This window comes from Sparus aurata, chromosome 16 (genome assembly GCF_900880675.1).
Source record: "Sparus aurata chromosome 16, fSpaAur1.1, whole genome shotgun sequence".
Classification (NCBI taxonomy): Eukaryota; Metazoa; Chordata; class Actinopteri; order Spariformes; family Sparidae; genus Sparus; species Sparus aurata.
The window spans coordinates 932,557-960,505 of NC_044202.1; the positions used below are offsets into that span (position 1 = coordinate 932,557).

The 27,949-nt window shown below is 50.3% G+C and overlaps 1 protein-coding gene across 1 annotated transcript in view; it reads left to right on the forward strand.

Moving 5' to 3' along the window:
- Positions 1-27,949, forward strand: part of sptbn5 (spectrin, beta, non-erythrocytic 5) — a 39,858-nt gene that overhangs the window by 10,603 nt on the left and 1,306 nt on the right. Inside the window, exons 8-77 of the mRNA XM_030392241.1 lie at positions 55-162; positions 402-486; positions 623-756; positions 881-1,101; positions 1,183-1,321; positions 1,410-1,544; positions 1,658-1,746; positions 1,844-1,997; positions 2,086-2,289; positions 2,529-2,735; positions 2,913-3,069; positions 3,362-3,499; positions 3,612-3,823; positions 3,916-4,068; positions 4,447-4,577; positions 4,682-4,933; positions 5,031-5,106; positions 5,243-5,454; positions 5,594-5,843; positions 5,937-6,076; positions 6,521-6,620; positions 6,876-7,046; positions 7,136-7,300; positions 7,555-7,644; positions 7,732-7,868; positions 7,957-8,143; positions 8,229-8,338; positions 8,429-8,519; positions 8,607-8,723; positions 8,905-9,062; positions 9,150-9,282; positions 9,382-9,527; positions 10,014-10,128; positions 10,218-10,328; positions 13,060-13,239; positions 13,331-13,534; positions 13,612-13,761; positions 13,837-13,941; positions 14,113-14,301; positions 14,391-14,738; positions 14,828-14,923; positions 15,000-15,121; positions 15,188-15,302; positions 15,379-15,492; positions 15,649-15,770; positions 15,856-16,018; positions 16,092-16,280; positions 16,700-16,777; positions 16,857-17,029; positions 17,259-17,349; positions 17,481-17,627; positions 18,208-18,345; positions 18,449-18,616; positions 18,756-18,844; positions 19,714-19,900; positions 19,994-20,062; positions 20,567-20,710; positions 20,792-20,988; positions 21,095-21,299; positions 21,426-21,605; positions 21,677-21,826; positions 21,950-22,167; positions 22,525-22,714; positions 22,791-22,967; positions 23,288-23,395; positions 23,473-24,558; positions 24,642-24,707; positions 24,923-25,006; positions 26,051-26,142; positions 26,632-26,748. Coding sequence (XP_030248101.1) covers positions 55-162; positions 402-486; positions 623-756; positions 881-1,101; positions 1,183-1,321; positions 1,410-1,544; positions 1,658-1,746; positions 1,844-1,997; positions 2,086-2,289; positions 2,529-2,735; positions 2,913-3,069; positions 3,362-3,499; positions 3,612-3,823; positions 3,916-4,068; positions 4,447-4,577; positions 4,682-4,933; positions 5,031-5,106; positions 5,243-5,454; positions 5,594-5,843; positions 5,937-6,076; positions 6,521-6,620; positions 6,876-7,046; positions 7,136-7,300; positions 7,555-7,644; positions 7,732-7,868; positions 7,957-8,143; positions 8,229-8,338; positions 8,429-8,519; positions 8,607-8,723; positions 8,905-9,062; positions 9,150-9,282; positions 9,382-9,527; positions 10,014-10,128; positions 10,218-10,328; positions 13,060-13,239; positions 13,331-13,534; positions 13,612-13,761; positions 13,837-13,941; positions 14,113-14,301; positions 14,391-14,738; positions 14,828-14,923; positions 15,000-15,121; positions 15,188-15,302; positions 15,379-15,492; positions 15,649-15,770; positions 15,856-16,018; positions 16,092-16,280; positions 16,700-16,777; positions 16,857-17,029; positions 17,259-17,349; positions 17,481-17,627; positions 18,208-18,345; positions 18,449-18,616; positions 18,756-18,844; positions 19,714-19,900; positions 19,994-20,062; positions 20,567-20,710; positions 20,792-20,988; positions 21,095-21,299; positions 21,426-21,605; positions 21,677-21,826; positions 21,950-22,167; positions 22,525-22,714; positions 22,791-22,967; positions 23,288-23,395; positions 23,473-24,558; positions 24,642-24,707; positions 24,923-25,006; positions 26,051-26,142; positions 26,632-26,748 — 11,279 coding nt within the window. The remainder of the gene's footprint in view (positions 1-54; positions 163-401; positions 487-622; positions 757-880; positions 1,102-1,182; positions 1,322-1,409; positions 1,545-1,657; positions 1,747-1,843; positions 1,998-2,085; positions 2,290-2,528; positions 2,736-2,912; positions 3,070-3,361; positions 3,500-3,611; positions 3,824-3,915; positions 4,069-4,446; positions 4,578-4,681; positions 4,934-5,030; positions 5,107-5,242; positions 5,455-5,593; positions 5,844-5,936; positions 6,077-6,520; positions 6,621-6,875; positions 7,047-7,135; positions 7,301-7,554; positions 7,645-7,731; positions 7,869-7,956; positions 8,144-8,228; positions 8,339-8,428; positions 8,520-8,606; positions 8,724-8,904; positions 9,063-9,149; positions 9,283-9,381; positions 9,528-10,013; positions 10,129-10,217; positions 10,329-13,059; positions 13,240-13,330; positions 13,535-13,611; positions 13,762-13,836; positions 13,942-14,112; positions 14,302-14,390; positions 14,739-14,827; positions 14,924-14,999; positions 15,122-15,187; positions 15,303-15,378; positions 15,493-15,648; positions 15,771-15,855; positions 16,019-16,091; positions 16,281-16,699; positions 16,778-16,856; positions 17,030-17,258; positions 17,350-17,480; positions 17,628-18,207; positions 18,346-18,448; positions 18,617-18,755; positions 18,845-19,713; positions 19,901-19,993; positions 20,063-20,566; positions 20,711-20,791; positions 20,989-21,094; positions 21,300-21,425; positions 21,606-21,676; positions 21,827-21,949; positions 22,168-22,524; positions 22,715-22,790; positions 22,968-23,287; positions 23,396-23,472; positions 24,559-24,641; positions 24,708-24,922; positions 25,007-26,050; positions 26,143-26,631; positions 26,749-27,949) is intronic.

Below are 27,949 nucleotides of genomic sequence, written 5' to 3' on the forward strand. Positions count from 1 at the left end.
GAGATACAGAACGTCTCAGTGAACTGATTGATTACCGTGTGGCTGATCGATCAGGTGGTGCAGCTGAACGACAGACGCTTCCCCAACTCAGTGAAGGAGATGCAGAAGCTGATGATGACGTTCAAGACGTACAGAACTGTGGAGAAACCTCCCAAATACCAGGTGAGACCTCATCATCCAGAGTCTCCGTCTGTCACGCAGCTTCAGTTTCATTTCTCAGCGTTTGAATCTTATTTTATTTGCAAAAAGTGAATTTTTATCAGCCATTGAAAACAGCTGATTCAGAGGAATTAATATTTTGGCATCATGATTTATTTTCCTTGAGATAAATCGAGCTTTGTCTTTGTTTATTCCTGTTCGTTAATATCTAATTGTGTGACTTTGTGGGGGTGTGTCTTCAGGAGCGTGGAGCGATCGAAGCTCACCTGTTCAGTCTGAAGACTCAGCTGGCAGCCAACAACCAGTGGGCCTACAATCCTCCAGAGGGTAATAATGAACACTGTCACGCTGAGACACTGTGTTGTGTTGTGTATATATTGTTATGTTGCAGTGGCACAGTGACCCTGTCGACCTCTGCAGCCTTCTATAACACCGCGTCCTGCTGTGTTTTGTGTATTTGAAGGTAAAACCCTGAGCGACATCGAGAAGAGTTGGGTTTTGCTGGAGAGAGCTGAACATGAGCGAGAGCGAGCTCTGCAGGAGGCGCTGCTCCGCCTGGAGAGCCTGGAGCAGCTCGCCCAGAAGTTTGGGAGGAAGGTAAAAAACCTCCAAACCTCCAAGATCTGATGAGTCTGTGAAGTAAAACAGCTGAAGTGTGTGTGTGTTGCTCTCTAAACTCTGAAGGATAAAGACATAAGTAATCTTTGTCCTCCTCTCTCAGGCGGCGCTGAGGGAAGGGTACCTGGAGGACACGCTGCGTCTGATCCGGAGGCAGGACGTCCGAGCTCTCTCCACCCTGGAGGAGGCTCAGGCGGCCGGCCGGCGTCTGGAAGCCCTCGCCACCGACGCTCTGGCACGAGAGCCTCGCTTCACCGCTCTGAGAGACATGGCCAAGAGCATCGAGAGAGGAAACTACCACAGCAAGGAGCAGATCATCAGGAGGTGACTGACAGACACAGATACCGTCCTCCATCACAGAGGACACACTGCATGGACATGAACATATATCTGTGTGTTTGTCAGGGAGGAGAGCATCAGCCATCGGTGGAAGGACCTGCTGCAGCAGCTCCAAGAGCAGAAGGTGCTGCTGGGAAATGTAGTTGAAAATCTGAGCGTCCTCAGAGACGTGGAGCTCGTTTCGCAGGAGCTGAAGGAGCTGCAGGTGAGTTCACTCTGAAACTGTACAAACACATTTTAGTATTTAATCATTTAAATCTTCTCGTCTTTACCGTCCCCGTCTCCGTCTCCAGTCCCAGGCCAGTGCGTCTGAGCTGGGCAAGCAGCTGGCGGAGGTGGAGTCTCTGCTCCAGAAGCAGGACCTGCTGGAGGCTCAGATCTCAGCTCACGGTGAAACCATCAGCGCCATCAGCAGCAGAGCGCTCAAGGTACAAAACACTCACATCCTCCATGTTCCCGTCAGACGGCACATCACTGCAGTACGATCGACTGAATATTAGATCGGACCTTCAGTGTTCACCTGTCTCTGTCTTCCTGCCAGGTGAAAGTGAGAGACGGGCAGCAGATCCAGAGCAGAGTGAGAGCTCTCGACACTCAGTACAAATCTCTGGTGTCTCTCAGCAGCAGCAGGTCTGTTTTCACCTCAGCAGCTGCTGATCGATCGATCACTTCATTGATTATTGAACAGCAGATCAACATGTTTCCTCTCCTCCTCTTCCTCATCCAGGAGGAGACAGCTGGAGGCTCAGCTGAAGTTGTTTGAGTTCTTCTTCGACTGTGAGGAGTTGGAGGCGTGGCTGTACGAGCGCTGGCTGAGGCTGCAGACCGCCGGACTGGGCCGAGACCTGAACCACATCCAGCTGAGCCAGCACAAACACAAGGTGGGACACACGAGTCTTAACAAACTGAAGTCTCTCTGATCTCAATCAGTTCCAATCAATTCAATAAATCTGACTGATGCTGTGTCAGGTTCTGGAGGCGGAGCTTCAGGCCCACGAGTCTCTGTATCAGGGGGTTCTGGCTCGAGGTCAGGACCTGCTGTCCAAACAGAGTCCGGTCAGCCAGCGAGCCATCCAGAAGTGGATCAAGACCCTGAAGAGGCAGTGGAGTCACATGACCGAGGAGGCGACAGGGCGCCGCGACAAACTGCAGGCCGCCGCCGCCATCAAACAGGTAGAACCAGGAAACAGGAAACAGGAAGGAAAGACAGGAACCAAACAGACGAGGAGGAAGATAGAAGTGTTGTTACTCATGTTTCTAGGAAGGAGGATATAGCTTGAACACATTAGCTGGGCCTAGCATAGCATTGAAGCTAAGCTATTGATTAACACAAACAAAAGCGTGTTTGTAGGATTCTCCCTGATGTTTATTAAAGTCGACCCGCTGAGACTAACTGCTCTCTGTCTGTTCAGTACTTTGCAGATGTGGCGGAGGCCAACTCCTGGCTGGGCGACAGGAAACCACTGCTGACCAGCGAGGATCATGGGAAGGACGAGTCGAGCACGGCGGCGTTGCTGCAGCGCCACCTGCGGTTGGAGAAGGAGATGGCGGCCTACGGCTCGGAGATAAAGAGGCTGTCGGAGCAGGCGAGGAGCGCGGCGCAGCTGACGGCGCTGACTGTGAGTCCAGCAGCGGATCAGAACCAGGACTGTTAACGATGTTTATTGATGTTTTATTGTGCATTGTTATTTTTACTGACAGATCTATAAGCTGAGAGAGCTTTGATGATTTTCTTCCTCTAAAAATACCTTAAAAAAAAAACATGTTTTCTTCTACACCTGCCTCTTCTTGTGTAGGCGGAGCCTCAGCAGAGTAAGATGATCCAATACAGCGACTCCTCTGATGAGGAGGAGGGGCCAGGAGCGATGACATCAGCATCACCTGGTGCCAGCAGTGGGAGGGGCTCTCAGAGTGATGACAGCAGGGCGAAGGTCCGCTTCAGATACAGCCGAGGTACAGGAGGTCGCTCCGTCACCGCCATGCAGCAGTGCATGATGGGAAATGACACAAACTTTGACATGATGATGTTCAGTCACCAGGACAGAAATAACAGAATGAGTTTGATTTATTATTAAGTGATTCTGGGATCATATATCATCATTAGTTAGAGTCTTGTTTTTGCTGCCTTGTATAGATTTGATACAATTTGATGAAATGCAGATATTCATTGATTAAACGGAGGATGAACTCAGGTGGAGGAGAAGATCTGAGAACTGTGAGGTCATGTGATGTGTTCTGATCTCAGGTCAGGTTCCGTGGGATCGCGGTGAGATCGTGGCGATCGTCAGCACCGAGCCGGATGGAGAGCGAGTTCTGGCCAGAGACGGTCGAGGAAACCAGCAGCTGATCCCCAAAACGTACCTGTCACTGCTGCCAGCCGCTGTACGATCAGTAATCAATAACACCTACATCACCTGTATAATAATGATAATAAGTTGAATCACTGTCAGTTGGTACCTCGTGTTAAATCTTCTTCTTCTTCCTCTCTCTGCTCAGGCTCCTCCCCCCACCCCCCCCCTCCACCAATAGCGTGGCAGGAAGTCCGAGCGGGAAGTTGAGTCGTCCGAGGCGAAGTCGCTCGATGCGTCGCGGCACGGCTGAGATCCAGACAACATGGCTGCCAGACCCGCAGTACCAGAGAGACACTGTGGAGAGCACGCGGGCCAGCCTGGACCAGGACTACAACTCCCTGTACAGCCTGGTCAAGGTGACAGGGGCATCATGGGAAATGTAGTCTGATAACACTGTGAGAGATGTTGAATGAAAAGACTTCATAGCTGTTTGTTTCTGTGTCTGCAGTCGAAGACGAGGAGTCTGGAGGAGACGCTGCGTCTCCATCGGTTCTACAACAGCTGTCAGGAGTTCGAGTCGTGGATGGAGGACAAGGAGAACGTCCTGAACACCTTCAGCACTGACGCCGACAACCTGGGAGTCGTTCAGGCCAAATACGAGGTAGGAGGACTTCACTCAGTGTGATCGTTAAACCAGGCTCATGTGTTAAAGGGACAGTACAACAACAAACAAGTTCTCTTTCTCTCTGAGAAGTTCAGACGGATCCAGAAAGTCGCTCATCGCATATTTTCTCTTCTCTGGACAGAGATCTTGATTAATCCGATTCAGTCTTGGTTGATTATGTTGTTGAAGTGTTTCATCTCCAGTTTTTGTTGCTGAATTTCACCCAAACTTTTATTTAACCTCTAAAATACCCGACTGAACACGAGCAGCTCGACTGTAAACGATAAAATACTGGAAAAAGATTTTAAAGAGGAAAATTCAAACCACATGAGCTCAAACATCAACAAGCTAGCCTGTGTTGACTTCCTGTTCCAGAACTTCCTGACTGAGTTGGCCAGTGGGCGTGGCCAGTTGGATGACATCATCAAAATGGCGGAGGAGCTGGTGAAGAGCCGGCACAGTAAACAGAGAGAGATCCAGGCCCGACAGAAGACAGTCACCAGCAGGTACAGACTGAATCAGACAGTGACGCTGCATGTTATTGATCAGTGATCAGTGATCAGTGATCAGGTGTCTCGCTCTGCTCTGACCTCACACCTCGTGTCTGCAGGTGGGATCGGATCCAGCAGCTGAAGGATGAGAAGGCGCACGAGCTGCTGAGCACGGCGGACGTTCAGTCCTTCCTGCAGAGCTGCGAGGAGGCCAAAGCTCAGCTGCAGGATCAGCTGACCCGGCTGGACACCGTGGAGGTGGACTGCAGCTCCTTCACCCTGCGGGCCGAGGAGAAGAACCAGGCTCAGGCCCTCCGAGACATCCAGGCCCTGGAGGGCAAGATCGCCTACCTGAAGAGCGTCGCCAGGATGTACGGCTGTCACTGAGTTATCGGTTACCTCAGGATTCCTTTTCATGGAACCTTGTTTGATCTCTTCTGATGTTCGCTTCTGTTTCCTGTCCTGCAGGAAGAAGGACATCAGTCCAGCAGAGAGCGCCGCCATCACAGAGGAGGTCCGAGGTCTGGAGGCTCTGCTGAGTCAGGTCTGAGTTCAAGTCATCATCACATCATTTAACATAAATCTAAATATGTCTGTGATGTAATGATGAGTGGTGAGTCAGTCATCAGAAGTCGTCCCGCCTCTCCTTCTTACGTTTCTCCCGTTCTGTCGTGGTCCAGCTGAAGCGCCAGGCGGCCGACAGACAGAACCTCCTGGAGGAGGCCCGCAGGCTGCAGAGCTTCCAGCAGCAGGCTAAGGAGCTGCAGCGCTGGGCCGGCTCGGTCCAGGATCGCCTCCTGCAGGAGGAGACGGCGACTGACGTGGCCTCGGCCGTGGCTCTGCTGGAGCAACACCAGGAGCTCCGGCTGGAGATGGAGGAGCAGAGGAGCAGGTACAGACTGCTGGGCTCAACCCAGAAACCAGAACCAGAAAGATGTTCTTGTGCCTTCAGCCACAGAGAAGTCCAACATTAGTATCTGCAGGTGGACGTGATGTGTTCTGGTGGAGTGAGTCCTCCGTGTCTGTTTCAGGCTGAAGGAGATGCAGACGCTGGCCAAGTCTCTTCTGAAGGGCTCAGCTGACGGGAAGATGGGAAGTGTTGACATCCAACAAACCCTGGATGCTCTCACGGCGGACTGGTCCAAGCTCGACAAGATGTGGACCAGTAGGAAGGAGCGGCTGGAGCAGGAGGTGGAGCTTCAGAGGCTGAACCAGGAAGGAGACCGGATCGAGGCGGCGCTGAGTGGACACGAAGCCCGACTGAGAGTCAAAGACGTCGGGGTGAGGACGCTTCACTCTGGTGTTCTGTCCTGGTCCTCCTGATGCTTCACTCACACCACTTCTGTTTGTTAATACGTGTGTTATCTGGTGCAGGACTCAGTGGACGGTGTCCACAGTCTGCTGGGCCGGCAGGAGGAGCTGGAGGGTCTCCTGAAGGCTTTGGACCAACAAGTGGATCATTTCACTCAACGCAGTCAGGAGCTCATCAACCAGCAGCACTACGCTGCCAAACAGTAAGAGAACAGAGGATGTCAGTGTTAAAGAAGGACGAGAGCTGAGAGCTGTTAGTCTCTCAGATATTCACGTCTTCTCCTCAGAGAACCAAACTGTCAGAGCGCTGAGAGCTGAGAGAACCAGAACAATAAAGTGTCCCGACACGAGAACAGGAGCTGAGAGTCAGTAATATATTTTCAGTATAATGTTTTTTTATAATATACAGTATGTGTAGATAAAAACAAACATAAACTCTCAAACATCCTTTAAAATCGACCCGAAACATCTGGTATTGTTCAGGCTGTAATAAGGAGGCAGATGTTCGCCACCACTGGGCCCGGTTCTGCTCGAGGTTTCTGTCTGTTGCAGGCAGTTTAAGTGCTGCTGACGGGGGAAGTGTTCACTGAATTATGAACTGTTCTTTTAGTTTTTGATGACTTGTTTTGTGTCGTTCTGTTTCAAAGCATCAAGGATCGCAGCAGGAGCATCAAGACGGCCAACAGGAAGCTGAAGGAGAGCAGCAGGCAGAGGAGGAGTCTGCTGCTGGCCTCGAAGACATATCAGGTCTGATGATCTTATTATTCCATCAGGACGTGTGATATTGTAAACACCATCAGGTTTAAATCTTTTCTCTGACGCCTGGTTGTCTCACAGCACCTCTGTTAGCACCACCGAGCAGAGGATGAACATGTAGATTTTAATGACCTGTTGATAATGAACTCCTCTGGTTCTGAAGGCAACAACAGCTGAATCATCAGTGCAGCAGTGTTTTTGTTTGGGAGCTGAACGTCTCTTTCCTCCCTGGTGTTTGTGCTGCAGGAGTTCCAGAGAGATTCAGACGAGCTGCTGCTGTGGATGGAGGAGAAGTTTAAGGTGGCGGAGGACGAGTCGTACCGCGACCCCACCAACATCCTGCGCAAGCTGAAGAGACACGAGGCGGCTGAGAGGGAGATGCAGGCCAACCAGGTCTGGCTGGACAGACTGGTTCAGGTAAAGTTTCGCTCACTGGTCCAACGACCCGACTTCACTGAGCGGTCCCGTTCTGTAAACACGGCTAAAACAACGTGATGTGTGTTCAGCTGGGGCAGGAGATGCTGGCTGAAGAGCACTACAACAGTAAGAGCATCGAGAGGAAGTCGACGCAGCTCAGCGGCCGCTGGAGGAAACTTCAGGACAAGATGGCCGACAGAGGAGACAAACTGAGACAGGCGGGTCAGCAGGAGCAGCTGATGGAGCTGCTGCAGGTACGAACACAGAGGCTGACGAGTCGAGCACTGATCACTGATCACTCAGCCTGGATACTAAAACACAACACTGATATTCTAGATAACTTCTCCTTAACGAGCTGAGTGTCTCGTTTATCCAAATCAGATCATTTATAAAGAAGCTGAACTACTGAAGGAAATGACCAACAAACAGAACGTCTGGTGTAACATGTTGTAGATGAATGTGGTTCTGATCTCTGACTCTGAGCTGTTAAACTCTCCGTCTCTCTCAGGACGCCAAGCTGAAGATCGAGGCCATCCAGTGGATGCTGAACAACGCTGCCAAAGGTCACGACCTGCGCTCCAGCCGGCAGCTCCTGAAGGTGAGGTCATCAGGCTAACAGTCTAGTGTCCTTTCAGACGGTAGTTAGCCTGTTAGCGGTCGCTAACTGCTGTGTTTGTGTGTGAAGGAGCATCAGCAGCTGGAGCAGGAGGCCAAGGAGCTGGCGGAGAAGATCAACTCCATCGTCAGCAGGGCCAAACACCTCGCCTCCAACCACTTCGACTCCCAGAGGATCCTGCAGGAGACCGACACCTACCTGACGCTGTGAGTTCTCACTGACATGGCAGTGAAGCAGCCGGAGGATCCGCTGCAGGTTGATGCGATGCTGATTTGTCGGGTTTTTGTGCTGCAGGTTCAAGTCTCTCCAGAAGCCTCTGGACCGGCGTCGAGCTCAGCTGGAGGCGTCGGTGCTGCTGTTTGGGTTTTATCACGACGTGGACCTGGAGCTCAGCTGGATCTCTGAACACATTCCAGCTTCTGGATCGACAGGATACGACAAGTCTCTGGCCGGAGCCATCAGCCTCATGCAGAAACACAAGGTACCAGCTGGACCTCCGTCCGGCACTATAAACACTCGACTGCTCTCATCTGGGCCAGAATAACCTGTTTGCTTTGTGTTCACAGGAGCTGCAGGCTGAAGTGACCGCCCACCAAAAACACCTGAACACTGTCCTGGAGAAGGGGCGGAGCCTGACTAAATCCAGCAAATCAGACGGAGAGGAAGTTCTGCAGAGGTGCCTCTTCCTTCCTTCTCACGGTCAACCGTTTTCTTTACATTTCATGTGAGAAAACACTAATTCTCCTTTCTGACATATTTTTCGCAGGTGCAGGCACCTGAGTGCAGAGTGGGAGGAGCTAGAGGAGGCCTGCACCAGGAGGGCAGCTCACCTGAGCAAAGCCATCACCAGAGAGCAGGTGAGAGACAGCAGGATGTGGCTGCTCAGGTGTCATGTGACAGAAGGTTTGAGTCTGTGCTGAGTTTCCTCTGACTCGTCTCTCCAGCTGCTGCTGGACTGCTCAGAACTGGAGTCCAGGCTGACCGAGACCCTCAATCTGGTGAACATCGACGATTATGGTAAAGACGAGCTGGCCACTCAGAGTCTCCTCACCAAGCACCAGGTACAACACGCTCATCCAGTCTGGATTAACTGAAACATAAGAGGCCTCAGATGGTTCCCTGTGGGACGCCTACAGGCGGCTTTACACTGTCCTGTGTGTGGTTACTGTCAAACCTTTAAACTCACAGACAGAAGCAGCACGTTGTATCCGCCCACATTATCCTGATGTTTCCTCTCTGCAGGTGGTGGAGGGCCAGCTGGATGTGCTGGAGGTGGAGGTGGAGCAGTTAGGTGACCAGGTGGAGCAGGCGGTCCAGAACTGGAGCCTGGAGGAGCTGAGCCGGCCCTACAGTCGCCTCAGCAGTCTGAAGCAGGAGCTGCAGCACCAGGCTGCTCTCAGGTACACACAGAGTCATACTGCTGTCAGAACACTCACCTGTCCGTCTGTGTACCTGTGTGTCCTCACTGTCTACGTGTCTCCTGTCAGGGGTCAGAGGTTAAAGGAGGTCCTCCATCTCCACGAGTTCAGACGGGAGTCGTCAGACTTGGAGGACTGGATGAACCAGCAGAGACAGACAGCAGAGTCTCAGGAGCTGGGCAACGACTACCAGCATGTTCAGGTTACATCTCATTAACATCTCATTAACAGTGTCAGAGCGCCACCGATGAGAACCAGCATGTTGCAGATATATCATCATCTGTTTATGTGTCTGTTCCAGCTGTTGCGTGGGAAGTTTGAAGGATTCCTGAAGCAGCTGGAAGTCGGAGAGGAGAGACTACAGAGCTGCAGCGAGCTCGTCGCTCGCCTGGTCCGCAACAAACATCCACAGAGCTCCGCCGTCAGAGAGACGCTGCAGCTGCTCGGGTACGACGTGCTGCTGAAGCTCAACAGATCAGTGGTTTATGTCCTGACGACAGGACGACTTTATCACTTCACATAATATTCAACATTAACAACAAACTGCAGCCTTCAGTTATTCAACAATAAACCACAAAGTTACAAAGTTTAGTCTCTCAAGTCCATCCAGAGTGAACCCTCCTCACAAACTAATCAATAAAGGATCTCTGACAGAGACAATAAACCAACATGTCTGACACTCCGCTGTCAGTGTCAGCTGATCGTCTTCATTACATCGGAGAAGAGTCTGGAAGTGACGCTGCAGGTTAATGCTAAGCTAGCTGCAGGCTAATGCTAAGCTAGGTGCAGGCTAATGCTAAGCTAGCTGCAGGCTAATGCGTCAGTGTTTTCATGCTAACCATCTACACTGACAAACCCCCCAAAAACAAAAAACACTTCCTGTCTTCTCATTCTCTCTTTCTTTGTGTTGATTCTGATGTTGTCTCTTTGCAGTGCATGCTGGGAGGATTTGAAGGGCGTGGCCAAGGAGCGACAGGATCAGCTGCAGAGAGCCGAAGAATGTCACCGCTTTTACCGAGACCTGACCGACGCGCTGACTCTCATCAAGGTCACAGTCTGTAAATACATCACATCCGTCCATCAGAACGTACAGACACCTCTGCTGAAGCCTTCCTGTCTCTCTCTCTCTCTCTGCAGGAGCGACAGAAGAGCATCCCTGATGACATGGCGAAGGATTTGCGAGGAGTGATGTCACAGCTGAGGAAACACGAAGCTCTGCTCCACGAGCTGGCGACCATGGAGCAACAGGTACACACACACACGCAGGACAGTTGCCAGGAATTCTGGGCCCCCTGAATGAATATCGGTGTGGGCCCCTCTACCCCATTCATTGCCACCTTCAATTCTCTTGTTTTTCAGTATTCTTGACGGTGCCTGGTGTAATACACCCAATTTGTTTCCTTTTTTACGATTAACGACTTAACAAGTCAGAGTATGATTATGTAAATGATGTATTATTAGTATTATTCTCATTTCACTGATTTGCAACACGTTATTACACCTCTGATTGCAAATACTTTTTCAATTAACCACTCAACAAATAGGTAGTGGGTCACTAATAAACCAAAACAGCCAACCAGTGTGTAAATCACTCACCATCATAGGCATCACTGGACTGCTGGGCTGAGCGACTGCTGTGGGGTCAAACTCAGATGAAGCAGCCACTGCTGATTCTGGAGCAGCAGAGCATAAAGGTTTATTGTTCCATTATATATATATTATAAACATTATATGTTATGTTTAATGGAAAAACTGATGCAGAACTAACCTATTCTTGGACAAAATCTAAATGGGCTTCTTAGTACCATAGCTCTAGGTGGACAGCTTCACTTTACCAGGCAAAAAATATTTTTAGACCGTTCAAAAGTCGGTGTAAACTGTCCAGAATTCTAAACAGTCTTTTTTACTTTGTTGTTATCAGCTATTATGGTGTCTTTTATTTTATACTGCTATGAAAACAAACAAATCTTTGAACATTTAACTTTTTTGTGTTTAAGCTATTCAAATGTCCCACTAATAACACATTTTACAAGACCACATTGAACACATCATGATAACGTAACTGACCTTCATCAGATGCTCATAATTACTGAGTAGAACTTGAATGCGTCATAATACAATTCAATGCAGCCTCTGAATGGGCGCATACTGGAGCACTGTCCAGTCACTGTAGTAGCCCCTAAATTAGGCACGTTCAGTTATAGCTACTCTAGGAACCGTTGCTCTACAATGAACTGGCGACTTGTCCAGAGTGTAGAAAAGTCGCTCTGCTGAGCTCTGTTCACAGCAGCCTGTTTCTGTGCCTGCACCTTTAAATGCTAATGAGCTCCGTCTGTCAACGCCTACATGGGGAGCCTTGCCTGCTACGTCACTCTCAGGGAGAGGAAGCCCGTTATGCTAACGGTAGCATGCGCTAATGTTTACGGTGGATGTATCGCTATGGCTCGCGGAGATTTTTTCGTTCAACCGAACCAGTTTGACCCAGAATCGGACCCAGAAGGAGAGGTTCCGGAAGAAGTACAGACTCTGCGGCTGCAGCAGGACATTTCAGAACGGTTAGTGTGTCTGAATAATGTTAGTTTGTTTGTACGTGTTGTTACAGCTACTGCCATGTAGCTAATGGCTAACAGCTAGCGAAAGCTGTGTTTGTCTCCAACAGTCTCCAAACTCTTGGACACTGTTCGCATCGTCTCTGTCTCCAGTCTGAACATGTTCCCAGACTTTCTACTGTGACAACCAAGCTCCATCGTAATATTATTAACATTAAACTCGTCGGCAACTGTAAATACTATCAAACCGCCGCGACACTTACCTGTGGCTCGGGTGCAGTTGCTGGGTCCGGTATGGTTGAGACTGATCCTTTTACGAGGGTCAGTGTCGAGGCAAAGCCAGCTTTGTACTGACCCTCGTTACTGAAGCAGTCAGATGTAAAGAGGTTAGCACACACATACAAGCTAACACGAACCGCAGCCGGCACGTTGTCATTAAAAATGAAACACAACCACGGTCTCTTCTGTTGTTCTGTAGCTGGGACAGAATATAGGCACTGATGTTGATTTATACAACCAACAACAGAGCAACTGCGTGTCTAACTCTGAGCGACGACATCGTGAAACACTGCTGTCTCCGCTGGACACACTGAACTTCACCTCGGGGATGAACGCCCCCTCTCGGATATCTCCTATCACCGAGCAGAGGAGGCGGGGCTATGATAATGACTCCTTTCGTTACGTAACGACAGGAGCAGAATCTGAACAGCCTGTAGGAGCGCCGTGTTACCAGTAGGTGGACCACAGGCTCAGCGAGGACCAGCTTATATATGTAGAGAGCAGAGAAAACCTGTTTTTTATGATATGGGACCTTTAAATTAATGAACAAGTAGGTTAATTGTTTCAGCCCCCTCGGTAGCTTTACTCTCACCATTCTTAGAAAATAAGTTGTTGATGTCCTGGGCCCCTGCTCTGCTGCTCCTGCTCTGCTGCTCTGCTGCTCCTGGCCTCCTTCTCAACTCTCTTCTGGTGTCCGGACTTGTGCTTTTTGTGGGGCATCCAACCTTGCTGGAGTTCGCTCGCGCTCACTTAATTCTGATGAGGAAGAACCATGGGAAGAACGAACCGCGGTGTGGACCAAACCATTTTTTAAGAAGGGGATAAGGGGGTTATTGAAATGATTAAAATTAGAATATTGTATGACTTGTGGCTTTGTTTTAATTTGGATTCATTCGTATGAATATATATTAGTTCAGTGTATGCATAACCATTTTGTCATAGAGGCTACTGGGGGCTGTGTGTGGGCCCTACAGCGGGCTGTGGGCCCTTAGAATTGTCATCACCTTTCCCCCCTATATGACGGCGCTGCACACACGGACGAGAGTTAATGATCCATCCAGCAGTTCAGCGTGGCGGTCACACTGATGACATCACACTGATGTCATCACACTGATGTCGTTGGTGATGATGTATTTTTGTGCGTGTTACAGTTGCAGGAGCAGCTGGACGCCGTCGACTCCATCCTGCACCTCTGCTCGCCTCAGCTGAAGCTCCGTCTGGAGGAGGTGCAGCAGGAGGTGGTGGAGCGGTGGGAGGAGCTCCGACGACACGCAGAGCAGAGGGAGGAGGAGCTAAAACTGGCATCCCAGAGATACCTGTTCCTCAACATGGTGAAGACAGACAGACAGACACACAGACGGATGATTAATAATAATCCCATCATGCACCTCAGTTCTCACCCATGTGTCTTTGTGCTCTCAGGCGCAGGACTACTTCCTGTGGTGCAGCCAGCTGATTGGTGCAATGGCTGCCGAGGAGAGCATCAGCGACGTGGCGACCGCCGACCTCCAGCTGGCGCAGCACCAGCAGCTGTGGGCCGAGATGGAGGCCAGACAGGAGACGCACCGGCAGGCCGTGGACATGGGACAGGAGCTGCAGACGCAGGACAGGACCAACAGGAAGGAGGTGAGAGTTTGAATCCCCGACGTGTCAGTGCGGTCTGGTCTCAGATCAGTTACCTGCGATCGTTTGTGGCTCCTCAGGTGTCGGAGAAGCTGAAGGCGCTGCAGGCGGAGCGACACAAACTGGAGCAGCAGTGGACCGAGAAGCAGCGCTGGCTGGAAACTGTTCACCTGGAGCAGGTGTTCTACAGAGACGCTAACAGCATAGACAAGACGTCCAGCTCACAGGAGGTACACACACACACACACACACACACACACACACACACACACACACACAGTGTCTGACAGCTGTCCTCTCCTCAGATCCTGCTGCAGAACAGCACTCTGGGAGACACGGTGGACGAGACGGAGGGTTTGATCAAACGCCACGAAGCCTTTGAGAAGCTGCTCAGCTCGCAGGAGGAGAAGGTCTGACATGTTCCTGTCCTCTGTTTCATCATCAATACATGTTTCAATATAATCAATTGATCTTTAATCTCCAGACAGTCAAAGAATAGTACGCAGACACTCATGACTGTTGGCCTCGTGGTGACGTGCTTCTCTCTTCATTCAAATCTTCCCTCCGTGTGTTCGCTGCAGCTGTCGTCTCTGAAGGATCTGTCCGAGCGGCTGAAGAAGCAGCTGAGCAGAGAGAAGAGCGGCCGGGTCCAAACCAAACTCCGAGCCCTCATCCAGAGACGTGACAGGATCAAGGAGCTGTCCGTCAAACGCAGGGAGGAGCTGGAGCTCTCCAGGATGCTGTGTGTCTTCAACAGAGACGTCGGAGCGGTAATCAGACTTTCCTTCTGTCAGTGTGAACAGTGACCTTCTGTAGCTGCAGTGTGTTCAGTAGACGTGTCCGTCTGTCCGTCTGTCAGGCGGAGGAGTGGGTGTCTGAGCGGATGCAGAAGATGGCGGAGGACGGTAAAGCCGACCTCAGTAACCTGCACGCCAAGATGAAGCTCCTGCAGAAGCATCAGGTGTTTGAGGCTGAGATCCTGGCGCACAGCGAGATCATCAGCTCCGTCCTGCAGGCCGGGAAGGAGCTGGTCTCCCTCCACCACCCGAGGTCCAAGGAGGTGAAGAGGAGCGCAGCCGCCCTGGAGCTGCACTGGGAGGAGCTGAAGAAGGCCATGGCCACCCGAGGGAAAGCTCTGGAGGACAACAGAGACTTCCTGGAGTTCCTGCAGAAAGTGGAGGAAGTGGAGGCCTGGATCAGACAGAAGGTGGGAGGTGGAGGAGTGGATGGATGGATGGGTAGATGGGTGGGTGGTGTATTTGTACTATGTGTGTCTCTGACCTGTGTGAGTTTCAGGAGGTGATGATCAACGTTGGAGACGTCGGGGAGGATTACGAACACGGAGTTCAGCTGCTGAAGAAACTCAGCGAGTTCAGAGGGACAGGAGACGGGGTGAGAGCGCAGCGCCAAGAAACTCAGACGTTTCATAGACGAGGAGACGACGACTGACCGTTGTTTTAATGTGCAGGACAAGACGGTGGACGACGCTCACATCACAGCCATCAACAGACTGGCAGCCAAACTGGAGAAGAGACAGAGCGCTGACGAGCTGGTGACAGTCCGCCAGAGGAGACAGCAGCTCAATGACAGGTAGGTGTCCTCACCTCGCTGGACCCAGTCTGAAGGTTTTACCCTGAACATGTTTCGTCTCTGCAGGTGGAGCAAGTTTCACGGAGATCTGAACAATTACAAGAAGAAGCTGGAGGGGGCGCTGGTGATCCACGGCTTGATCAGAGAGCTGGAGGAGGTCCGAGACCGAGCCAACGAGAAGGTCGGTCACGTGAAGCTGCAGTAAGACTTCCTGTCAGACGCTCTTCTGAGACTAACAGGATGTGATGTGTCTGTAGATGATGCTGCTGCAGGGTCAGGACTGTGGGTTCGATGTGGACAGCGTGGAGAACCTGATCAGACGCCACGAGGAGACCGAGAGGGAGGCCGGGGTCATCCAGGAGAGGGCAAAGGTGGGTCGCTTTAGTCGACGAGAACTCAAAAACGTTGTCATAGTCCTGGATATGAAGTCCTGGATATACTGTCCCCGGGGTCTCCTCCTCGAGGAGACCCCGGGGACAGTATATCCAGGACTTCATATCCAGGACTTCTGGCTCTGATCCTCTCAGGCTCTGGAGAAGGAGGTGTCGGATCACCTGAGGACTCGGTCGGGGATGAACGACAAGCTGAAAAACAAACAGAAGGAAGTCCAGAACACTCTAAAGACTCTGGACAAGGAGGTGAAACTCAGGTGACTTTATTTATTATATTTCAGTTAAATCTGAATGATTTACTGTCATTAATGTTGTTAATTAAGTTGTGATGACGTGTTTTAGGAGGGAGAATCTGCAGGAGGCTCACCAGCTGCAGCTGTTCAAAGCCAACCAGCGCCTCCTGCTGGAGTGGAGCGTCAAGCAGAGTGCTGAGATGGCGGAGAAAGGACTTCCCAAGACCAGAACCGAGGCGGACCGGCTCATCGTGGAGCATCAGGACTGGAAGGTGAGTCGTCAGCTCTGTTTTCTGATCAGATGTGACAGTAAAGTGCTGAAACTGATACGAGATGTTTCCGCAGACGGAGATCGACGCCCGCGCTGAGCGCACCGACTCTGTCCGGGACTTCGGTCTGGGTCTGATCCGGTCTGCTCACAGTTCGAAGGCAGAGATCCAGAAGGCCCTGAAACAGCTGGAAGAAGCCAAATCCAGCCTGGACCGAGCCTGGATGACCCGCAGCACGACCCTGGAGCAGGCCCGGACCCTGCAGGTGACGTCAGGTTCACTTAGAGAGACGATGAGAAGCACGTGTAACATTATCAGTGCAGAACTAAAGTCATCTTCTGACCCGGGACCACATTCTGAAGCTCCCGAGTACATGAACCAGTTGTGAAACAGTCTGTTTGATACTGATCCTCTTTATGACCTCCGTAAGAAAACCAGACCAGCAGAGAGATTTCTGATGTCGAGTTACAGTTGGAACATTTAATTTCTACATTATGTTTGTGGTTCTGACACAGAACCACTTTTGTCTGCTGGGTCGCCACAATCAATGAAAGATCAGAGTTTCTTGTAGCTTTAAACTTTTGAAATGTTTCTGTCAAATCAAAGTTCTTCACATAATGAAGCCATCATCTCACCACTGGTTTCATTGAGTTGGTGTTAATGTAGCTCGTTGTCCTCCTGCAGGTCTTCCTGGTCTCTGTGGAGCAGTGTGAGAGCTGGCTCAGCAACAAGGAGGCCTTCCTGTCCAATCAGGACCCGGGGGTGAGAACCAGCTCTGTGTTCTGGGTTTATGTGTTAGCGGTCAGCAGTAATCTGATCCAGAGTCTGTGGTGTTGTGCAGAGCTCGGTGACGGAGGTGGAGACTCTGCAGAGGAAGCAGACCCAGTTCGAGGAGGCTCTGGAGGCTCAGGTGAAGCAGCTGGACGAGGTGGACAAACTGGGCCAGACGATGATCCGACAGAACCACTACGACTCCGACAACATCAGAGCCAAGAGCAGAGGGCTCGCTACCAGGTGAGGAGATCTGCTGACATCATCACACCTGTTCACCTCGTACACAATGATCTGACAGAGAGAAAAGTTCATTTACCTGTCACCTGTCTGTCTGTCTGATCACCTGTCTGTCTATCTGATCACCTGTCTGTCTGATCACCTGTCTGTCTGTCTGATCACCTGTCTGTCTGTCTGATCACCTGTCTGTCTGTCTGTCTGATCACCTGTCTGTCTGTCTGTCTGTCTGCAGGCTGAGTCAGCTGCAGCAGCAGAGCCGGTCTCGTCACAAAGCTTTGGATCGGTCCCTGCAGCTGCAGCAGTTCCTGTCCAGCAGCTACCAGGTACTGGACTCTGAATCCTGCCGTTCCTGCTCAGTCTCTTAACTTTCATCATCTGACTTCATGTGCTCCAAGTTCTCTAAATCTGCTGAACTCAGCTGAGTGTGTGTTTATTCTGTGTGTGTGCTCTCCAGGTGTGTGTGTGGCTGAACGAGCGTAACGCCGTGGCGTTGGATGAGAGCTGGAGGGAACCAACCAACCTTCAGGCCAAAGTGCTGAAACATCAGAGCTTCGAGTCCGAGATCCTCGCCAACCGCTACAGAGTGGACGCCGCCGCCAAGGTGGAGTGTGTGTGTATGCGTGTGTGTGTGTGTGTGTGTGTGTGTGTGTGTGTGTGTTTGGCTGCAGGCTCGTCCAATCAGGGATTTGTTCAGTGTGCATGCAGAGAGAGCCTGCAGTGATTTATAACGAGCAGAGTGTCGTCTGCAGAGTAACGATAACTGATTTTAATACTTTACTGACTGGAAGCCGAGCGAGGAGCGAACATAAAGACATGAGACTGTTTCATCGTGCAGTCTTTGAAAAACACTTTGTGAAGTTTTGCACACTTGCGCCACCTTTAAGATATTTTCATTGATCAAATCTGTGCTCCTCCTTTCACACAGACGATGGGAGACATGTTTATGAGGCCGAACAAATACCTCAGTAAACACATGACAAAATAAGAATCAATCTAATGAATGTATTCAAACTTAAGAAAATGATTATTTATCTACTCAGTCACACGTGATTCTGTGAACAGATCACCATGTTTGATGTAAGCTACATTATTTCTACAATATTAGAAATGAGCATCACAATCTGAACTATCAAGTGAATAATTCACAATAAATAGAGACTTGATACGCTGTGATGTCACAGGAAGGAGAGAAGCTGCTGTCCGACTCGCCCTCAGCGGAATTGAAGGTTCGACCTCGACTCAGAGAGCTGACGGACAGCTGGGACGCTCTGATCCACAACTGTAAGGAGAAGAAGACCCGCCTGCAGGAGGCCTACCAGGTAACGTCCTGATTCAAACTGTGGCGAGACATCAGCAATCCATAAAATGTCCCTACGATAACTGAGTGAAACCGCTTTAAACATCTGGTGTGTGTTTCTTCAGGCGCTGCAGTTCCAGCGCTCATTGGACGACATGGAGCAGTGTGTGGCGTCCGCGGAGAGCGAACTGGCCAATGAGGACTGTGGAAGCGACCTGCCGTCTGTCAACAGGCTGCTGAAGGCCCTGCAGGGTCTGGAGGAGGAGATGGACGGACACAGAGACAGGATCCAGGTACGCAACGTCCACTTCCTGTCTCACTTCCTGTCTCACTTCCTGTCTCATGTCCTGTCTCGCTGCAGGAAGCAGTGCTGGAATATTTGACCTGGTTTTTAAATCAGCTGATATTTCACCATGTCTTTAAACTGAACAGGGTCTGGTGGAAACGGCGAAGAGCTTCCACTCTCAGGGGAACTTCCTGGCCGAGGAGATCCAGATCAGAGTGGCTCACACCATCAACAGGTCTGATGAGACGTGGAGGAATTCAGTTTTGTTTCCCTGTAGAAGCAGATTTTAATCACAAACCGATTCAGGGGACATTTAAAAGTTGGTCTAAAAGATTTCTTTTCATAATCTCCATCTGGATCCTGTTCATACTCAAGTTTTACATCCACGAGACAGTTTAACTCAGAGAGAACAGACAACAACAGACCGTAACTTTGAGTCCAAAGTACTGAATACACAAACTGTGTTTACTGATTTGCTTCCTGTCTCAACTTCAACATTTCAGCTGTGCAAACCTTTAGTTTGTCCTCCAGATTAAGTGGTTTAATTGGAATGTTTCAGTTTCAGTGTTGAAAACTGCAAAAGGATCAATACTCGATCAGCAAGATAAATAATTGTTTTGTCTTGAATTAAGTAGAAAATGATGGTTTTCAGATCATCATCCTTAATGTAAGCACACTAAACTAATGATGATCAAGGAAAAAGAAGAATTAAGTCAGAAAAAGTTCTTCTTACACATGAAACAAGTTCCTTTTCTGTGAATTACTCAGTTTTAAGATTACCTGATTAATTGCAGCGTGAAAAACAATCGTGAGCAAAATGATTTTAAGAATAATCTGTGAACTCAAAGAGAGAAAATACTTCACAGCAGAACTAATCTCATATTTCCAGATGTAAGATTTTAGATTTCAACAATCACAGAACTTGTTGCATTAAAGCTGCTCATGTTTATCCGACCCGGGTGCAGAAGAACTGGAATTATCTGTTAACATTGTTGTCAATAATAACAACCATCATCATCATCATCATCATCATCATCATCATCATCATCATCATCATCACCTCTGGAGCTGTTACTCACAGTGTGTGAACTCGTCCTCTGGCAGGTACAACAGTCTGGCGAAGCCCCTGCTGAGGCGGAGGGAGACCCTGGAGGCCTGGCAGGTTCTGTTCCAGTTCTACAGAGACCTGGAGGAGGAGGCGGCCTGGCTGAGCGACAGACTGCCCTCCATCACTGCTAAAGACCTGGGCAGCTCTCCGAGCGGCAGCCAGCAGCTGCTGCACAAACACCAGGTGCTCCACTCCAGCTGAAACCACTACACTTTTATTTTGGTACTCAACATCAACTTCCTGTTTGAAATATAAAAATGATTGTTTGTGTTTCAGGCTGTGATGCAGGAGATCTCAAGCCGCGCCCCATTGGTCCAGGCGGTTCAGGAGGCGGGGCATAGTCTGGTGAGGAGATGTCACTCACTGCCTCAACTGTAGTTCCTGGACTTTTATTGTGAATGTCTAGGTCCTTCTCTGGTTTCCTGTTAACATGCAGTGATTGTTGGGGCTTTTATTTTGAAAACTTAAGATAGTTACTGACAGGATGTGGCTAGTTTTTACAAATAAAAGCACATGAGTTCCCTGGTGAGACACATTACCTCTCCAGTTCCTGTGAGCTGTCTGGGTGTTTTATTTTGAAAATATACCTCTATCCCTTGTTTCCTGTTAGATAGAGCTACTTCCTGGGACTTTTATTTGCAAAGAATCAAAGCAGTGGTTTAACTTTAATACTTAAAGTACTGTTTCCTGATTATACTTGCAGGATCTTAGATAGTACACCTGTAGAGTGTAGTCGAGTGCTTCTACTTAAGTATCTGATTACTTCCTCCATCTCTGGATAAAACTCTCTAAAGAATGAAATCACAAGCTGGAGAAGTCATTTACTACAATCATCATGTTGACTTGCAGGTCAGAGGTCGTCACTTCGCGTCTCATGACATCACGGAGCGTCTGGAGGAGTTGAAGTGTCTCCACGAGGAGCTGATGACGGAGGCGGAGAAGAAGGAGAAGCTCCTGCAGGAGGCGCTCCGCATCCACACCTTCCTCAGTGAGGTAAGTCATTTAGGTGTTTGTATTTGTACGTGAGCACGTTTGAGTCGGCTGACATGTCTGTGTGTTGATGTGTGTGTGGAGGTGTCGGAGCTGCAGCTGTGGTCGGAGGAGCAGCGGGCCGGTCTGGAGTCACGGGACTGTGGGAGGAGCGAGGAGGCGACGGAGGCTCTGCTGAGGAGGCTGGACTCTGTGGACGTGGAGCTGGAAAACCAGAGGAAGACGGTGGAGAGGCTGCGGGAGGGCGGAGCCTCGCTGCAGCACCTCGGACATCCCAACAGGTAAACACACACACACACACACACACCTGTAAGAACACCTGCACACTCAGCAGGTCACACCTGGACAGAGGACTTCACACACTTCCTGTCTTCCTGTGTGTCTCAGCCACCTGGTCACTGAGACCCTCCCTGACGTCCTCCAACACTTTGACGCTCTCCTCCGACTCTCCTCCGCCCGCCGCACGGCTCTGGAGGACCAGCTCCGCCTCTACGTGTTTGAGAGGGAAGCTAAAGAACTACAAACATGGCTGACGTCCAAGAAGGCTGTGGCGGAGTCCAAGGACTGCGGACAAGACCTGGAGGATGTAGAGGTGAGTAGAGATCGTCTCGCACCAAAAGTATTTCTAGTTCTAGAATTAAAGTGCAAAAGATGAAGTTGTAGAACTGATGCTGAAACTCCGACTTCATCCTCTTCTTGTTCCTCCCTTCACCTGCAGGTCCTTCAGAAGAAGTTGGAGGTTCTGGTTTCAGAGATGTCGGGTCTGGGTCGTAGCCGGCTCACCTCAGTGCAGCAGCTGGGCAGAGGACTGAAGCAGGACGGGAAGGCCCTGAGGAGGGACGAGGCCCTCAGCAGGCTGTGGGACGACCTGAACAGCAGCATCAGGACCAGAGAACAGGTCGGTGAAGAACAGTGATGTGATGCTCAGCAGGGAGGAGGAGAGGCTGACGGTCTGTTTGTGTCCTCCAGAGTCTGCAGTCTGCGAGGGAGGTCCATCAGTTCCATCACGACGTGGACGAGCTGAAGGGCTGGATGGCTGAGAAGGAGGCTGTGCTGGACTCGGAGGACCAGGACCTGAACTCCATCCAGACTCTGCTGAGACAGCACGAGGCGCTCGAGGTGAGACAACCCAGAAATCTGAATTCATAAAGTAAACTGAAAACTGGTTTTGTACCTTCAGTTCTGTTTAATGATCATCCGTACGACACCTGTGGACCTGCTTGTTGTTGTTGTCTTCCTCAGAGGGACCTGGTTCTGATCTCAGAGGAGGTGACCCGGAGCAGAGAGGAGGGCCGGGCTCTGAGCAGACGGCAGCCTAAGGCCAGAACCGCTGTGAGTCAGAGGCTGGAGGAGCTGGAGGCCTGCTGGTCCAGCATCCAGGACAAGGCGTCCCAGCGCCGCGCCAGGCTGGGCCAGGCTGAAGACGTGCAGAAATACTTATCCCACTGGACCGAACTCATGTAGGTTCTGATCATCAGCAGGGCTGCCGTCCACACAAACAGAACAACAGATGAGCGCTGACGTTGGTTTGTTTCAGTGGTACAGAGCAGCTTCAGCTGTTCAGACAGGAAGTCAGGGGCTTTTGTTTTGAAATCCTAGAACCATCAAAAGTTTCCTGTTAAGACAGTTATTCTAAAGAGGCTCTTATTTTGAAAAAACATGTATAATCTTCAGGTTTTGATGTGTTGCAGACAGATTTAAATCTTAAAGACACACCAGCAGTAACTTCCTGTCATGTGACAGGAAGTTGATCATTCTGAACGTCATCGTGAAGCAGATCTGTGTTGATGAAACTGGGCGGCCATCTTGTGTCTCAGGGCCTGGCTGAGGGAGATGCTGTCTCTGGTCCGAGGGGAGGTTCTGACCGTGGAGGGAGCCGATCTGCAGCAGCTCATTAAGAAGCACGAGGAGTACCGCCTCCTGATTGACAGGCAGCTCAGCAAATCAAAGGCCGTGAAGGAGGAGGGGCGGCGCCTGATGGACGGAGGACACTTCATGTCTCAGGAGGTAAGAGCTCAAATCTAAACTCTGACTCCTGACCTGACATCCGGATCCTCTGACTCGTCTCCTGTCGTCCTCGTAGGTGGAGGAGCGAGTCTGTGAGCTGGAGGAGCTGGAGGTGCGGGTGGAGAAGGTGTGGGAGGAAACCAGAATCCTGTATGAGGAGGAGCTGGAGATTTCCCTCCTGCAGAAGGAGCTGGAGCAGGCGGAGCGCTGGCTGAGCTCCTACGAGAACACACTGATGGCTGAGGAATACGGGGTAGGTCCAGATTCTGTGGTCCGGACTGTGTGGTCCAGACTGTGTGGTCCGGACTCTGTGGTCCAGACTGTGTGGTCCGGACTGTGTGGTCCGGACTGTGTGGTCCGGACTGTGTGGTCCGGACTCTGTGGTCCAGACTGTGTGGTCCGGACTGTGTGGTCCGGACTGTGTGGTCCGGACTGTGTGGTCCAGACTCTGTGGTTCAGACATGTACTGAGGAGGTCTGATGGTAGAAGTTTGACATGAGGAAATTCAAGAAGGAGGCAGAAACAGGAAGTCAGTTGTTGTAGTTGTTCTGTGTGCTCTCTCGGCTCCTCCAGGACTCGGTGTCGGATGTCATGGAGCTGCTGAAGAGGCAGGAGGACCTGGAGGCCATGATCCAGGCCCAGAGCGACCGCTTCATCGCACTGCAGAAGAAGAAGACACAGGTTGGTTTGTAGCTTTAACAAAGACACACAGTTACAGACGGTTTCCTCGTCAGTCTGAATGTTGTGTTTCCTCTCAGAGGGAGAAGAGACTGGGTCTCCATGGACACGAGGACCTGGACCTGGAGGACAGAAAGCCTCCAGCCAGAGTTTCTTCCCTGAGGAGGAAACCGTCGGATCCAACGGGCCCGCGGATCTCCTCCTCCAGAGACCTCATCCACCGACTCAGCGGCAGGAGGCTGGACAGGACCATCAGAACCACCACCCTGGACAAGAAAACCAGTCTCACAGGCTCTGCTGGTGCCCCGCCCAGCCTGTCCCTCCACCTGGACTCAGACTCCAGGAGTCGCTTCAGTGGCAGCAGGAAGTCTGAGAGATGGGAGGCAGAAGAAGAATCTGTCGGTCCTCCTGATGGTCCCAGCTCCCGCCCGACTGCAAAGCCCCGGAGGAGTCGAACCAGCCAATCAGACGGGACTCCTGATTCTCCCCTCAGATCACCTGACTCCACCTCTTCAAGACGTCCTCAGTCACCTCCACCCTCCCCCAAACGCTCCTCCTCTGCTCAGACCTCCTCTTCATCTGATGAGGGTCCTGAGGAAGACCACCGCCCTGGATCTAAACCTCCCTCCTCCCCTCCGTCCTCCATCACCTCTTCATCTAAAGAGACTCCTGAGAAAGACCGTGGTCTCACCTCCGTCCCACCCTCCTCCCCCAAACCTCCCTCCTCCCCTCCGTCCTCCGTCACCTCTTCATCTAAAGACACTCTTGATAAAAGCCGTCGTCCCAGATCCAAACCTCCTCTGGCTCCAAAGCCCAGAATCCCTTCTGCAGAGCAGCCAGAGAAGTCCACGGCACCACCCGACTCTCCTCCACTGATCAGACAGCTTGCTGCTCCCACTGAAGCTCCACCTCCACCTCCACCCGTCACACAGAGAACAAAGAGTCGGCAGTCGTCGAACAGAGAGAGTCATAATGTTGTCGATTCTCCACCTGCTGCCACTGAGGTTACACCACCTGACCCCCCGACTGCTGCACCAATCACAGAGGAGGAACCTGGGTCAGCTGATCCTTCTCCTCCAACCGGAGAGCTGCCTCCATCTCCTCCACCTCAGAAGACAGAAGATGCACCAGAGGAAGAAGCCGGCCTCACCAGCTCCACACTGGAGGTAAGAACTCACATCAGATCACCTGTTCTGACTTCAAGATGACTGGAATCTGATTGGCTCTCTCACACCTGCACTGTTGTTAGGTCACAGCCATGCAGCCAATCAGAATGGAGGGAACGCTGGAGATCAAACTGAAAGGAGGGAACAAGGTGAGAAACAAACCTGAGAAGATTCACAGGGAAACTTTCTGAAACAACAAAATAAACTAAAGAAGAAACACAAAAAATAAAATAAGTGACTAACTTAATAACTTATGATAACAGCACATGAACACAGAACATGATCAACAGGAGGAAGAACAAACACACTAAATGATAAATCTGACAGGTGTGTGTGTCTCTGTGATTGGCCGGTTCTCCTGCAGGGTCTGGACCACTGGGAGGAGGTGTTTGCTGTTCTGGCAGGAGAGACGCTCAGCTTGTTTAAAGACAGAGGAGCTGCTGCACAGGTACCAACACTCAAGCAGAACCACACTCAGCGCTGACAACAAGCTGACCCGAACACAGTGTGGGAGCGCCGCCGCCGCGTCGTAATCAACAGCGAATATTCAAAACTTCAGGCGATGGACGACGTCACGCTGCAACGTGGCTCTCAGTTCAGTGGAAGGCAGTAACTGTTATTTGTTACTGGATAAAAACTTGGGTTAATTACAAATAACTGAGTCCCAAAACTGCTAATCTGATACAGGGATTACAGGTAGATTATAGATAATATCAGAACAGTTGAATATTTGGGTCCAGATGTGTTACAACCATAAAAAACATCACAGACTTTTAATTTGTAGCCGGCTGAAGTTTCTCTAAATGTAATATTGAATCAGTCAATCTTTATTTGTGAAGCTCCAACTCACCACAGAAGTGATCACATGACACAGATGGACCCAACATGGCTCCTGTGAGCGATGACGACAGTGTCGAGAGAAAACTGCCAGAGTCAGAAACCTGGAGCAGAACCAGAGACCGATTAGAACAGTGGAATATTTGGGTCCATCTCTCCAAATGTCTCAGAACGAAGAGCTCTTCATGTTGGAATCACGAGACCTCGATACTTTGGAAATACTGTCAATAAAGCTTCAGTATTTGAATGATTCAATATTGCTCCATTCTGATATCGTGTAGAAACAGATTTACAGATTCACCTGTTGAGGAAAGTCTGCTGACTGCTCGTTAGAGAGTCAAAGCTCAGCAGCACAAACATTTTAACAGTTCGATCTCTTTTCTGACGCCTGACAGTTTCATTGATCTGTCACTGATTAGTATTGATTGTTACTGTCTGACATCACAACGTCCAAAATACTTTGATGGATATAAGTACTTTGTGCACTGAAACAGAATCTAAACGAGCTCCAGAGCGTCTTTACATTATTAATGTGTTCAGAGAGATCAACAAAATATGATCCAGTCATCAGACAGACGGATCAGTGATGTCATCAGTGATGTCATCAGTGATGTCATCAGTGATGTCATCGGTTCCTCGTCCTGTGTTTCCTCAGAGAACCTCTCGCTGGCCTCCGATCAGCCTGGTCGGAGCTGTTTGCAGGGAGAACGCTCTCTCCAGGAGGAAGGAGAACACCATCAGACTGACGTGAGTTTATCTTCTCTACAGGTGGAAATAATATTCATGATGGAAAATATCTGATTATATCTGATTCACAGTTTTAGAGGCTGCATCAATTTCAGTTTGAGTCAACGGATGAAGTTCAATGATTTATAGATATTTCTGATTCTACGGAACAACAGATTCATGTTAGATTTACCAGAGCTGCAGGACGCCTGTGTGACAAAAAGACATTTGGTTGAATTGAAACTGACAAATTTTATATTTCAGATTCTCCTCTTTTGACAAATACTTTTATTTTGGTGATTTGTTCACTTCTTTGTGCCAGAAATCATCAAACAGTGCAAAATATTTAGACGTACATATTCTGTAGTTTGTTGTCTGTTTGTTGTGCAGCTTAATGTGAAACCTTTTCATTATTTGTACTCTATATAACAACAATAAACTCTTTAATCTGATCTAACCTCTGCACATGAATATAAAGTGTTGACTCTGTTGTTGTTTCCTTCCTGTCAGTCTGCAGGACGGCAGTCAGTATATGTTCGCAGCGTCCAGCAGAGAACTGCAGCTGCTGTGGATCAAGAAGCTCCAGAAGTGCAGCGAGTCATCCAGCAGCGACTCGGACGACTCGGGGTGAACACACACACACACACACACACACACACACACACACACACACACACACACACACACACGTACCTTCAAACAGCCGGAGAGAAATGGCGACCAGACAAACTTCAGTGGACGTTGTTGTCCAGGACGTGGAGTTTCAGCAGTAACGTCGTCACTGAAGTTCGTCTCACATATTCCAGCTCGCAGTCTGTGTGAAAGTTTCAGAGGTGAAGTGAAGGAGACGGATTCACAGCAACAGATCCTTCAGTCATCAAACAGAAGGGAAATGTCCCACAGAGCAACGTTACAGGACCAGACAGTAGCAGCTCGTGACTTCAGCATCTTATAGGAGGAAAAAACACAGAATTCATACGTAGAAAAGTGTCTGTCCTCCTGCCTGTCCTCGTGTCTGTCCTCATGTCTGTCCTCCTGTCTGTCCTCCTGCCTGTCCTCCTGCCTGTCCTCCTGCCTGTCCTCCTGTCTGTCCTCCTGCCTGTCCTCCTGTCTGTCCTCATGTCTGTCCTCCTGCCTGTCCTCCTGCCTGTCCTCCTGTCTGTCCTCCTGCCTGTCCTCCTGCCTGTCCTCCTGCCTGTCCTCCTGCCTGTCCTCCTGTCTGTCCTCCTGCCTGTCCTCCTGTCTGTCCTCATGTCTGTCCTCCTGCCTGTCCTCCTGCCTGTCCTCCTGTCTGTCCTCCTGCCTGTCCTCCTGCCTGTCCTCCTGCCTGTCCTCCTGTCTGTCCTCCTGTCTGTGATCTGGTTACTGATGGTAATTACGTGCACGCTGTATGAAACGGCGCTCTGTAGCCGCTCGGTGCCGTGTGAACAGACGAGGGCGGTGTAGAGTTGAACCTTCGCTTCGACACTTTTGTAGAAACTCTGTCTGAAAAGAGCTTTTGTCGTCTTTTGACTCCATCTATAACTTTAAAACCGTGACTACAGTTCATCCTGATGAACGCCGTCCGACCTGCTGCGAACACAAAGAGAATAAAACGGCTGCTTTGTGTTCTGATTCAGTTGCTGTTAGCTCACAAATCAACGCTGCATCCTGAAGCTGTTTCTATTTCTACAGCTCACAACACAGACGTGCTCCTGCAGGAAGCACTCTATGTATTTCATGACTGCATTAGTCGTGTTGCTCTGCAGAGTTCACTTTTCCTCTTCGTGCTACAAACCGGCGCAGGTGTGCCGGCAGCATGAACACAGTCCGGCTCCACGAGTGTTTT